Genomic DNA, 12732 nt, shown 5'->3' with positions numbered 1-12732 from the left:
TTAATCCAAAATATTTTTTGGCCTCATGTGGACATGAGTTATATCATATCAATTACAACATTTTTGTATAAATTTAATCAAAGAATGCTCAAATGGCTAGTTGTATAAATTTAATCAAAGAATGCTCAAATGGCTAGTCTACGGTTGTTTAAGCAATCCTGTTTGTACCTATGCATGTCAAAAATAAGTCACCAATGATTGGAGAAACAATTGCTTCATTGAAGATGTTTCAAGGGTTTTGGAGAATTCACAAATGTAGCACTCTTGTCGAAACCTTGGAGCAAAAGAATTCGAATTGCTTCGATGCCAGTTTGAAAGGTGAAATCCAACTGCAAAACACAAAGGTAGGGTTGTGACTCAGACTGGTGTCAATGGGACAAAAATTTGCAACTTTTTCTCTCTCAAAATCTTGTGTCTAGGAATTATGTGAATGCTTTGAAATTAACCTAGAAAAGTTGTTTTATGTTATGTACCTCCTCACTTTCTTGTTTGTTAAATCGTTTAAGAACATAAGCTGCAGCTTCCATCTTGCCTGGAGGCCTCCCAATACCTATAGACCGTTGACCAAGTCAATACCATATTAGAATTATAATTTTCTTTTTTGTAGAAACCGGTCAAAAGATGGTCAACAAACCTATTCTTAAACGGGGAAACTCACGGTTGCCTTTAAGGTGATTGATTATACTCTTCATCCTAATATAAATATCATCACGAATTCACCATCATCACAATTATTTACAACTCGTATATGCTAAAAAGATGAAAAAAATAACTAGGAAAATCATATAATAAAAGAGTCCCAATTTGTGACATGGCAGTTACCCGTTGTGTCCCCCGTGTCCACCTTTTGGTAATAGACGCAACTTTCCAAAAGGCAAATCCAAGTCATCATAAATCTGAAAGTGAAGCATTATTAGTTCAAAGCATTTAGAAAGGTGTTGATAAAAAAGAAAAGACAAATTAGACAGTTTACCACAAGTACTTGCTTTGGTGGAATCTTATAGAAAGAAACAATTGCTCCAACCTTTGAAAAAGGATCAAAAAGTTAATTGATTGTAGAAAACAAAAAGGACCATTGATAGCATCAGATTAGCATACTTACAGACTCCCCGCTAACATTCATGAAAGTTTGTGGCTTGGCAAGCATCAATGGAGTATTTCCAATGCACCCTAAAGAGAAAGAGAAACCAAATCCATTTTTTAAATCAGTAAATGAACATGGATCAACATAATAAACAAAGAAACAGGGCTTTAGATGATGCATTCTTTGAGAATAATAATAAGTTAAAGGACCACAAACCTTTCCCAAAGAAAGCTTTGAAGGAAACATTGCTCATGGAGATACCTTCAGCCTCTGCTATTGCATCTACCATCTCAAAACCCACCTGCAATTACATAACTTTCATCAAATTTATATCAAAATAATCATAATGAATAGCTAATTTGGAACAAGAGGAGGGTTGTTGATGATTAGAGTTGAATAATTTGATAAGATTGGACAAATATGATGTAATTGAAATGATTATGGTTTATGAACTTTTTGTTCATATATGTAATCACAAAATTGTGAAAACCTAATGCCCTTTTCACTATTCGCTATTATTCAAGATTTACAAAATCAGTTCTTATCATCTCTCTCAATCCTACCTTATCATTATTTCGCCCAAATCTGCCCTACTCCAGAGGAACTGAATTTGATCTCAATTCCTCAATGCAAACAATCTTCATATACTAATAATAAAAGTAACTAAATAGAGCGAGAGTACGAACATTGTGCCTTGTGCGGTTATACAACTTTCCAGGGTTTCCAAGACCTACAATCAGCCACGGTTGTTGCTTTGACGGCTTAAACGTCTGTAGTCCTGCGGCAACCGACGATAATGCAGCAGGCTCAATTTTGGTGGCGGATGCACCGCTATAAAGAGACGAAGACGAAGGTGGTGATGAATTCATGGGCATGCTCCTCCAGACCCTCCTTTTCCAAGAAGATCGAATGTGGGTTTTATAAGGTGAAGTAAGGGATGAGATGACAAATCGGTGACATCGATTGTAGTTGAAAAAGGTAGATGACGAAGATGATAGTATTCCAGTCGCAGTATTCATGGTGGTCGCCTCGCAGCACTTGCTGACGCTTTGCTGCTGTTCATATTGAGGCCGAGAAGCTGGGTGGAAGGGTAGGGGATATAGTTTCGTCCAGGAAGGAAACGGGCGGAATACAGTTGGGTTGACCCGTAAATTTTCTATTGACAAAAACGGATACGACTTTAAATAAGACTCCAAAGTCCAAAGTCCAAACCAATTAGAGTTAACTTTTAATCGGGCTACCTGAGCCCATTTTAATCAAGTTTATTGAATTTGAGTTCGAAATATAAAGAGTTCAAAACATATAAGAACTTCCATTTTCAAATCAGTAATTACTTTTTATTTATAATTTATAAACTACCTTATCAAGTTATTTCAAACAGTTTATAGTTTATAATTATAATTTATAAGCTATGATAACTGTTTTATAATCTCACCAAACATTAAATTGCAATAAATTTAAATAATAGTATTCTTTCACAATTTGAATATTTATCTATAAATAATTATATATTTAGTAAAATAACATAATAATAGATTGTGAAGTCGTTTGCTACGAAATATGCTCGCAAAGCATTATTTTTAAATTTTCTGTAATGAAAACCATTTATAAAAGAATTTCACAAAAAATAATTATTTGTGAAGTCGTTTTTTTGTGAAATATATGATTACTTGGAAATAAATGTTCAAATGATGATTATTTTGTGATGGAGCATCATCTGTCATGGTTATCCTGTGATAGAAATAAATGGTTATTTTGTGATAGAACTTCATCAAACTAACTCATTTAACCAATAGAACTCAAATTGATTCATTAAGAAGTACTCAATCGAAATAATTGCCACTATCCTTAATCCTCAGCCGATACTTCATAGGGGTTGATTAATTTTGAATAATTTAGCATGATGATAGCGCCATTGCGCCAACAACACTTGAGTTATCGATAATGATTATTACATGAAAAAATAAAATTACTTATACACCATACATAGAACTTGTCAAACACCCAACATTATATTGAATCTTTAATTAACATACACATCATGCTCTATCACTACAAATTATGTAATTATAGTTGCTCATTATATAATCATTTTCATTTTTCAAACTCACATCCAAGCACCAATCTTGGTTATGGATGACGATGAGTCAGGTATATTGACAATGAATCTCAAACCTATAAACAATAACAAAGTCAAAAGGGCCACGTCATCAAAACCCTTTAAATTCCCTATTATTATTATCCATAACTACTGGTTTAAAATCCTCGATACCAACATACAGTTCTAGCTAAAGTGGCACTCATATATTACAAAGCTTGAAAGCTTTCTTTCACACATACAAATGGGCACCCCAGGTGTTAAACCGCCATTAAAGCCTGCAATTCCGCCGTGCTATTGTTCAAAAGCTGCATTCCCTCTTCACCCATCTTCCTAACTTCACAAGGCGACAGAATCCTGATACATCGCACACATCCCACAAATTCCCTGCATTTACACCATATCCATATTAGGACTAAAATGGTTGTATGACCCTTCATCTTTTTTTCACATAAATTCAGTATCTCAAGGCTCAAATACAGCTAAAATCAACTTACTCCCATGGATCATCTCCAACTAGAAGAACATCGTTCTCAAAATCCACATACACCAACTTCCAACCAGAATATACTGCATCGTTTAGCAGCCCCTCAAGCCCAAACATCCTCTCGATTTCAGAACGTAATTCATCATAGTTTTTGAAACCCGAAACATCAATCGATCTTCCCACTGATCCCGCTTTCTGAATCTGCTGATAACACAAGAAACTTAGGGTTTATGATTTAGGGTTTTAGGAAGTCTATAGGAACGGAAAATTCTGACCTTTGTGTAAGTTCTTACACGTGGAGGCGGGCCCACTTGTTTCCATGAGCCCGTCTGCATAAGTCCCGTGTCAAACTCTCCGTTTCCAGGCGAGGTCCCGCCCGAGTGGTCGGGCAGCTCTTGCCCGGAGTATGCCCGAGAATCAACGAGGCTAGACGATGTGAACTGTGACTGAACATCTTGGCTCGGGCTAAATTTGTTGTTGACTATATAACTTGAAGGATCTTCAAAATCATCATCTTTTAAATTGCAAAACTCATCCAACACTGCAATCGAAACCGGATCAACAATCGTATTGCCCGTGTTACTGCCCTCAATATTAAGACAATTATAAACATCATCACATGGGTCCCACTTTTCCTGCCCGAGGTCAGAAAAACCGTTATTCGATGTGTTATTCTCTTGGCCCGGGAATACCCCACTAAGAGACGGATCAAACTGCGGGTCGAGAGGCGACAACTGGTTAACAACCGGAAGCTCGTTTACAACATTTTGAGGAATAATAACAGGCTGTAGTTTGCCCGCGTCTTGGATTACGGGCAAACTGCAGCCCGTGTTAACATTGTGGGGTTTTGTTAACGTCTTTATGAGGTGTTCTGACCATAGGTTAGATAATGAGGGGTTCATAAAGTTTCCATATATAGGTTCGTTAGCCCGTATAAACGGATGGGCTACCATATTGTCCCATTCGGTTTGGGCTTCATAGAAACCCAAACCGAATGGGCGTTTAAGGGTTGATGTGAGCGAAGGGAAAATAAAAAGATTTTCAGGGCTTTCGAGTTCCCACGGGCTCACTCGGGCCCGCTTATCACCACACCCAGGCTCATCCCACTCCACCTGAAGATTGTGCCACTTTGACCCGGGCCACCTTAACGGGTCAACATCACTTATGCCCGTAATTGTACCCATATACCTTCTTTTTCCGGATTCCTCGGTTTCAAACATCATTCCGCACCTCATACCTATGGAAAGTTGGATTCCGTACACCGACTTCCGGAATTTCGCCAATGGAATGACAAATTCCGACGGACACGCCCTGAAATAACAATGGAAATACAGAAATGCTTAGGGTCGGAGATACAATTACGGAATTACCCTTTTGTGTTTAATAGTTATACATATTGACGTACCTTGGATTATAGAATACTGTAAATGGGCTTCGATTAGCAGCGGCATGAGCTGCAGCAGCAAGAACTCCTATATGCATGCTATCAGCTGATAAAACCGATGATGATGAAGCTGTTTGTTGACGATTTGCGCGCCTCACACCCAATAATAATTGCGATCTTTCATCCCTATCAAAATTACATGTAAAGGATACATTACAATGTCGGCAAAAAGCCCTAGAAAGTTCGTGTTTTGTTTTAGGGGTGTTTAAATGGCCATTGAAGCATCAATCGACTCTCACCTGACAAATAGAACAGCGTCGCCTGCTTTCAGCCGTTTTGCACCGACAAACATACTCCAACCCGTAGTCAAAAGGTGTCGCTTTGGTTGCCCTATGTAAAAGAAGAAAACATGCTAAATTTTTTTGGTAACTAATATCGCATATCGTTTCTGAATTAAAATTAGGGTTTGTTTACAAGTCTCACCTCGATATATATGACGGAATGTCCATGTATTATCATGCAAATCTCGAACAACAAGTTCTTGAGTTGGAGGTTGCATTGAAAAATCCTGCAAAATCAAATATGATTCAATCAAGAATTGTAACTATGATTTTGTGTCAAGAACTAAATAAAATCTCACCAATTGTGGGAAGAGCTTTTCTGCTGCTCTACGAGGCACAGAGAATCCGCCATGTGTGCTTGTATCACTAGGAGTCAAAGTCTTGCAGAAGAACTCACTTGGATGTTTGCTTGGCTTCATTCCAATATCTGGTATGGGAAAAACATCTTTTTCCTGAATTGTAAATGTATCAATCAAGCCTTTGATCAATCACAAGATTTTGGTTTTGCAAAATTACAATGGTTTAATGCAAGAAAGAGCAATGTCCTTTCATTAATTTATTTGTTATAGTATACCATTGGATAGGTTCTTAAAATTATAATGTTCTAATAAGAGAGAACTGAAAGTACAATGCTATAATTAGGTTGACTTTTCAAAGTACAACGCCTTTATAAGAAAATTATTAAAAGTAAAATGCTATAGAAGAACGAAATGCATGTAGGATGCTATAATACACAAATAATGAAATAAATGAAAGTATAATGCTATAATTAGGTAGATTTTTCAAAGTGCAATGTCTTAATAAGAAAAAGATCGAAAGTACAATAGTGTAATAGAAAGAAACGAAAGTAGGATGCGATACTACACAAATAAGTAAAAGTACATTGCTATCCATTACATTTATCCCAAATTACAAAAAACTTACCGAGTTTAAAGGTTGAAGGCTGATTTGTGCATAGATCTCATCGGTATCTTTGTCTGTCTATTCAAATAAAAAGAAAACTAAGAGCCAAGAAAATGGACAAAAAAAGAAAAGGAAACAAACACTTTTTTTTTTTTAATAAATTTAGATGAAACACATCATACATGTAGGGTTGTGTTTTGAACTTGGCATAACAACTGTGAAGGAAGATTCGGGTAGTTTGGAACTTGTGTTGTTGCAGTTCTATTCGTCGTGGCTGCCACCTAATAAGCCAAATTTGAGCATTAGTTAGTAGACAAAGTAACATGTGACATGTCTTTCATTTTGTGGGTCCCGCTTCGACCAATGAGGAATTAATGCAAATAGTTGTTATAAACATGAGCATCATATATGAAATATCTTGAAATAGAAGAATTGACCTATAATGAAACTCATTTATAACATGTCCAGTTACAATGTTGATGAATGATTGTGACTTTAGTTTCTAGCAAATGGTAACCTACTTTTCCTAAGATTATCTAATATTTATGGGTAAAAAATTAAAAATAACCTACATTCTTAAATAACCATGATTTGGTAAATAATAATAAATACAATTTCAAGCAAATTAAGTAAAGTGATGAAAAACGAAAACAAAACCAAACCTGTTCAATGTGTCCTTGTGGGAAATAATAAACAAGGCTTCCAAGTTGGGGTAAATTTACCAATGGCCCAGCACATGCATGCCATAGCTCTGAATTTATTGACTTCTTTTTCCCTACAGAACAAAAATATTAACTCTCCATTTCTCTCTCCCCCACTAATTAATGTCATCACGTAGACCCAAAACAAAAAACCTAACAACTATCAGAATTGACCAAAACATCAAATCTTTGTGGAACCCTTTATATTATAGGGTTTTTGTCTTTTGATACAAGATAAAAGTGTAAAATTTGACCACATTATAACTAAAAAAAGTAGTTAGGTCATCTCAAGTCTCATCATTTTTACACCAAAATGGTGTAGGGTATAATTTTGGCGTTAACTTTCGTTAACACTTTGGTTCTTCAAGTTTGAGCTTTTGTACTTTTAGTTACTTTAATTGTATAGTTAGATTTTAAATCTAGTATATGTTACTTATAGTAAGTTTTATGGTATTAAATAGAAGAATGTACTTTGGAACTTGGAATATTGATATTAATTAATCATATATATTAAGTTTAATAATATAATTCTTAAAGTTAGTGTGATAAAAATTTGTCAAAAGATATTCAATATATGAATTTTTTGGTGTAAAAAAAGGTGTAATGGGTTCGAAATGAATTACTATTTACATCAAATACTATATTTTTGTGCAACAAATAGTGTTAAGTGTAATTATGGAAGCAAAAGAAAGGAGCAAAGCGAGTGTTCTTGAACACCTAAAAATGTTATTCCAACATTAACAATTTGAGCATAATTTACTTTAAAAAAAACTCAAAGATTTTGCTAAAAAGTTAAAAGAAACGAACCACAATGATCCTGCATTTCCTTCAACAATTTCATATCCTCAAGTAAACTGTAAGCCCCGGTCTTCTCTTCAATGATACTCATATTACAATCTGAAAGGACCCTTCAATAATCATCTAATAAAGATCTCATTGACTCCTCCACAAGGGCATAATCGACCAAAACCCAACTAAATTTTCACCCAAAAAACAAAGAACCCCACATTAGATTCTAACTTCTTGAACAAACCCATTTGCAAAAAACCACTCATTTGATAGAGACAAACGAAAGAAAACAAAAAATTTCGATAATTGAGTGTCGAATTAGGGGGCAAACTCAGTACACAGAGGAGAATATAAAGAACAATCGAATAGAAAAAGAGGACATGCCCTAAAAATCCAAAACCAAAGAACAAAACCTGCAAAATCTATGTGGGGCTACCTTCGTTAATCAAAACCAACAATGGCATAAAGGAAAAACGAAGAAAAAGAAGGCTGTTTTCTGTGTCAAAGCACGCCTATCAAAGCATAAGAGTGCTCTGTTTATTGAGTGCTACCTTTTATAAAAATAAATAAATATATGTATATACCAAATACCATAATACATCTTCATATAGGGTCCTCCATGAAAAACAAATCACCTTTCTGTGAAAGTGGTCATAATACTACTGATTTCATTCTTTCTCTCACTCCACGTACAAACAAAACTTTCTCTCTCTTTCAATTTCTCGTCAACTCTTTCTTTGTGCATTACAAATATAGAAATTGGGGGAATAGACTTTCAATCTGCTCTCATACGCAGTTTTCAGCTTTGTGGGCGATGGCATTTGCAGCTTCAAAGTGTGATTTAAAAGAGATTCCTTATATTTTAATCAGCAGATGAAAGCATTTGCAGAGGTTGAGTATGGATACACGAAAACGAAGTCATACATTGAAGGTCGAGATAATGTATTTTAAAATATATTTAGCACCGAATATTGTACTTTCGTTTAACTAATATAAAATAATAGGGTTGGCCGAAGATAAAAATGATAATAGACTGCAGTTCTTATCAAAATATGATAAAAAAAATACAGTTGATTTTCTTGAGTTATATGATCAGTCTATTTTTTATTTAATATAAGAATAAGAATAAAAATAAGAATATGATATCCTGTTATAGATTACTTTACGTGTTAATCGACCAGTTTGTAGACTTTTAGTTTTATCTTTTACTAGTATTTAAAAAAAATCAAATTAAAAAAATTGGAAAACAAACTTAGAACTTTTATTTGAACCAAAAAGTCCTCACATAGCTTTTACCTTTTCGTTTTTATGTTTTAAATTATTTTGCCTTTAAATACCTTACAAATGTTTTATGAGAATGATTATATAGAATTAGCAGTTTTATGAGCTAGTTTTGTCTGTCAAACATACAGTCAAACAGTCTGAATAGTGAATAGTATCACATCATACTTTAACCTTTTATCAGACAAAATAAAAGACGTATAGTTTAGGTTTAAAATTTAAATGTAGACGATGAAAAAAAGAAGTTGTTTGTTAACTAACTCATGTCAAATATCAACTTATTAAAATGTTAGAACTGGTGGAAATTCGCCTGCCTTTGGGCCGTGTGCAGCATACCAAACGGTGGGGCCGCCAGCATATTGCATATACCCATTTTGCAAGATCCAACGGTGGATAGAGGTGATCCAGATTAGCAAGCTAACATGGAAGACTTTGAACCTTCCCTTGTTTAGGTCGGTAGGTACGTGTATTGACGTTTTAAAAAAAAAAGAAAGAAAACGCCGTTAAATGAAGATGGTGGTGGTAACAGAAAACAACGCGCAGTCGTATAACTTAATTGAACTAGTAAACTAGAAGTAATAAAATGATTTATGTAAACTTCGTAAATTAATTGAACTAGTAAACTAGGGGGTGTTTGGTTTAGCTTTTCAAACCCCAAAAATTCTTTTTGGAAAAGTTACAAAAAGTCAGGATTTCCTGACTTTTCCTATAAATTTATTTTTCTTATGTAAAAACTTCAAAAGTAGCTTCTAAAACTACTTTGGCAAACATCTTTTGCTTTTTTTTTCTTTTAAAAGAACTTTTGGCTTTGAAAAACTAAGCCAAACACCCCCTAGATATTAGACAAATAAAACATATGTCGTTTACTAGAAGTCTAGAAGTCAATAAGACATTTCATTATTTAATATGGCTTTCAATTTATTTTTGAATGACAACTTGTGTTAACAAAGCCACTTCACATATATTAATAATTAAATTTATAATTATTTTACATCATAACGATTAAATTTTATTATATATATATATATATATATATATATATATATATATATATATATATATATATATATATATATATAGGCTTAGGTTATTTTGTTTCTACTAACTATTGTGTGTCAAAATGCACAGATCTGGACCACCGGATGAAATAGAATCAAATGTCATGATCTGAGAGTCTATGATATTACAATAGGGTAACATGCACCATATAATCACACACTTTTCAACATAAGGGTATTTTGGTCAATTTACCTATATTAAAAAATGAAATTTCCATAATTTAAAGGATAATTTATTCCTTTATTTTTAAGAATATGAATATTTTAAATTAATCCAAATTTAAAAATCCGATGTTATTCTATCAGAATGACAGAATGTCAACCATAAACTAGTAAATATATTCTCGGTTTTATTCTTGTATAATACATTTTCAATGCAGTTATATTTGGTAATTGACCTGATTTAAAAATAAGATATTATTCATATACATCCAACTTTGGTCTATGATTTTATTCTTAATATACATCCGAAATTATACATATTCTAACAGAATATCATAAAAAATGAATAAAATTCTTAAAAAAATAGCATTCTTGAATATACAATTATTGAACAAATACACTTGATCCTCTTCAATGGTCCATATAATCAACTTGATCTTCACATATATACTTCTTGTTGAACTCGATTCCAAATATTTCTCTTGTATGATCAATATTGAATTCCTTCTCCATGCAATTCTGAAATAATAAGATACATTACTCGTTAGTATTACCAGTTAAACAAATATACTTGTTGTTAACAAACATTCTCAAAGACATTCTAACAAAATGCATTTATATAAATAAATTCTAACAGAATACATTACAGAATGCACTTAAATCATAGTCTTTTGTTCTATATGCATAAACATTCTAAAACATGTATAAATGTATTCTGTCATAATTACTAGCAACACATGTTTTATGTAATATTTATATTCTCATAGAATGAACATGTGTTTGCATTCTGATATGAAAAAAAATAAAGAATAAAATTCGAGTTCATTCTTAGAGAACAATCATTGTAAAAGAATAAAATTAAAGCTTCCCCGCCTTTTTTGGTTGTCTAGATCTGATCAATTTGCAGAATTACATGTGAAGAATATTTCCCTTCTTCATTCTGAAAGAATAGTAGCCTTCTTCAAACTAAAGCCCTCTTTATTCTAAAAGAATATTGCCCTCATTTTGAAAGAATTTACAGGTTAACATTCATTTGGTAAAGCAAACAAGTTATATTACTGTTGGTGAAAATCAAAAATTATAAAGTTTGAAACCATTTAAAGCTAAAGTTTGCAAACCTTTAAGTATTACTCAATTAACTAAAATATTAAAAAAAAAAAAAAAAGAGCATGGAAGGGATTTGCTGCCATATCAGCCAAGCTGATGATGATATTCACATGCAAACAAACAATAAATCATCACAAATCAAGGAATGTGAATGGAATGGAAATATGGAAGGGAGTTAGTCATTACCTTGAAGGTGCAGTAACATAATAAGCAAGACCACCAACTGGAACGGATTGACCAGAGTATTCAGACTCCTTCCGTTTTCCCAACATATTAACCAAGAAATTCCCACTGTACTTTCTGTGCAACAACTGAAAAGGAACAAAAACAACAATATAAGTAATTATTCAATTCAACAAGTAAAGAAATAAAGAGCAGATAAAAGTTTAATACCTGAGAGATGAAATAAAGGTTAGAAACAAGTGCAGACTGGAGAATAATAGGCATGTTGGAAGTGTAAAACAACTTAATGGGGGTAAGACCCTTGTTGCCCACGAGCATTTTAAGATCTCACAGGCAAAACAACACGGAACCCTTGAAAGTATATAACAATCAAGAAAATCAACACAGTAGCAAGCAGATTAGTCACATTAGGCAGATTTTGCCTATAAAAAGCTTCACCTAATGCTCGAACTTTATCAAATCTAGTGATTAGAAGATGAAACAATGCAATCATTGCTCCTTCAAATTCAGCACCATGTCCACTGTTAATTGTTGTAGGGCTGAATGCTTTCCAGATAATGCTTTCACAGATATTGGTAGTTATGAACAATGAAATCCCAGACCCTAAACCGTATCCTTTTTGAAGAAGTTCATCCAAACAGATCACAAAAATCCCAGCAAAACATAACTGAACGATTATAAGAATGGCATTTCTAACACCAAGTTGACCAACACTTCCATACATTCCTGATAGAGCACAGGAATCGAAACACACATATTTCTTAAGCAACGATCTACACGAAGTAAGCATAAAGATGCCTTATAAAGAGTTGATCCAGAAGAAGAATGAAAGAGATGTTGTTGGCAGCCACGACGGGAACTGGTTCGCACAGAGGGAGGACCCAGGGAGAATGCTTCGATATCGGTTTATGAAGCCTGGATTCAAAACAAGAATCTTGATTCTTTGTTGGTGATTGGTATGACTACTGATCTTGTTGTTATTGTTGTTGTTGAAGATTGAACAGATAAAAATCATTGAGACCACACACGTAGAAGAAGAAGCAGAAACGGAACCCTAGATTGCAGGGGGAGATTCGATCTGGAAGAGACAATTGTGGAAGAGAGAAGAAGAAAAAAATGGTATTACCGTCCTTTGAAGGTGTCCTCTTTGATGT

At 33.8% G+C, this 12732-nt stretch overlaps 3 protein-coding genes across 5 annotated transcripts; all 3 read right to left on the bottom strand.

Annotated features, from left to right (window-relative positions):
• Positions 1-2180, bottom strand: LOC145074421 (peptidyl-tRNA hydrolase, mitochondrial-like). Its single transcript, XM_079020801.1, has 8 exons — positions 1771-2180; positions 1301-1385; positions 1103-1170; positions 974-1024; positions 823-896; positions 635-693; positions 474-550; positions 1-329 (listed from the first exon to the last, which is right to left on the bottom strand). The coding sequence occupies exons 1-8, from the start codon at positions 2101-2103 to the stop codon at positions 216-218; spliced, it is 861 nt and encodes a 286-aa protein (XP_078876927.1). The 5' UTR covers positions 2104-2180; the 3' UTR covers positions 1-215.
• Positions 2181-3143: 963 nt separating this feature from the next.
• LOC145077067 (auxin response factor 5-like) lies at positions 3144-8691 on the bottom strand. Of its 3 annotated transcripts, none has more exons than XM_079022846.1 (12): positions 8379-8691; positions 7806-7972; positions 6960-7072; positions 6480-6578; positions 6319-6375; positions 5694-5846; positions 5537-5621; positions 5353-5443; positions 5075-5239; positions 3945-4980; positions 3680-3870; positions 3144-3569 (listed from the first exon to the last, which is right to left on the bottom strand). In XM_079022846.1, exons 2-12 carry the CDS (start codon positions 7885-7887, stop codon positions 3443-3445), a joined length of 2199 nt encoding a protein of 732 aa, XP_078878972.1. In that variant the 5' UTR covers positions 7888-7972; positions 8379-8691; the 3' UTR covers positions 3144-3442. The 3 variants fall into 3 exon arrangements, with proteins under 3 accessions (XP_078878972.1, XP_078878971.1, XP_078878973.1); XM_079022845.1 differs by having other exon boundaries at positions 8423-8691; XM_079022847.1 differs by lacking the exons at positions 7806-7972; positions 8379-8691 and having other exon boundaries at positions 6319-6371.
• A 2675-nt stretch (positions 8692-11366) lies between these two features.
• On the bottom strand, positions 11367-12302 carry LOC145075696 (uncharacterized). Its single transcript, XM_079021841.1, has 4 exons — positions 11910-12302; positions 11789-11824; positions 11582-11706; positions 11367-11406 (listed from the first exon to the last, which is right to left on the bottom strand). Exons 1-4 carry the CDS (start codon positions 12300-12302, stop codon positions 11367-11369), a joined length of 594 nt encoding a protein of 197 aa, XP_078877967.1.
• Positions 12303-12732: the final 430 nt, after the last annotated feature.

The sequence above is a fragment of the Lactuca serriola genome, chromosome 9, assembly GCF_051521515.1.
Source record: "Lactuca serriola cultivar US96UC23 chromosome 9, Lser_US96UC23_V15, whole genome shotgun sequence".
Classification (NCBI taxonomy): domain Eukaryota; kingdom Viridiplantae; phylum Streptophyta; class Magnoliopsida; order Asterales; family Asteraceae; genus Lactuca; species Lactuca serriola.
Note: the sequence above shows the minus strand (reverse complement) of the source record. Positions and strands in the feature narration are given on the sequence as shown.

Bases quoted from the DNA above. Each gene is read 5' to 3' on its own strand.
- LOC145074421 (XM_079020801.1), bottom strand. From the start codon at position 2,103: ATGAATACTGCGACTGGAATACTATCATCTTCGTCATCTACCTTTTTC. The intron at 551-634 runs GTTTGTTGACCA...AACGGTCTATAG, and splicing joins GTTTCCCCGTTTAAGAATAG to GTATTGGGAGGCCTCCAGGC. The intron at 330-473 runs GTACATAACATA...TGTGTTTTGCAG, and splicing joins ACAAACAAGAAAGTGAGGAG to TTGGATTTCACCTTTCAAAC.
- LOC145075696 (XM_079021841.1), bottom strand. From the start codon at position 12,302: ATGTATGGAAGTGTTGGTCAACTTGGTGTTAGAAATGCCATTCTTATA. The intron at 11,825-11,909 runs GTGAGATCTTAA...ATTATTCTCCAG, and splicing joins GGTTCCGTGTTGTTTTGCCT to TCTGCACTTGTTTCTAACCT. The intron at 11,407-11,581 runs GTAATGACTAAC...TAATACTTAAAG, and splicing joins TATGTTACTGCACCTTCAAG to GTTTGCAAACTTTAGCTTTA.
- LOC145077067 (XM_079022846.1), bottom strand. From the start codon at position 7,887: ATGAGTATCATTGAAGAGAAGACCGGGGCTTACAGTTTACTTGAGGAT. The intron at 6,579-6,959 runs GTTTGGTTTTGT...TTGGCTTATTAG, and splicing joins CACAAGGACACATTGAACAG to GTGGCAGCCACGACGAATAG. The intron at 5,240-5,352 runs GTGAGAGTCGAT...TAATTTTGATAG, and splicing joins GACGCTGTTCTATTTGTCAG to GGATGAAAGATCGCAATTAT.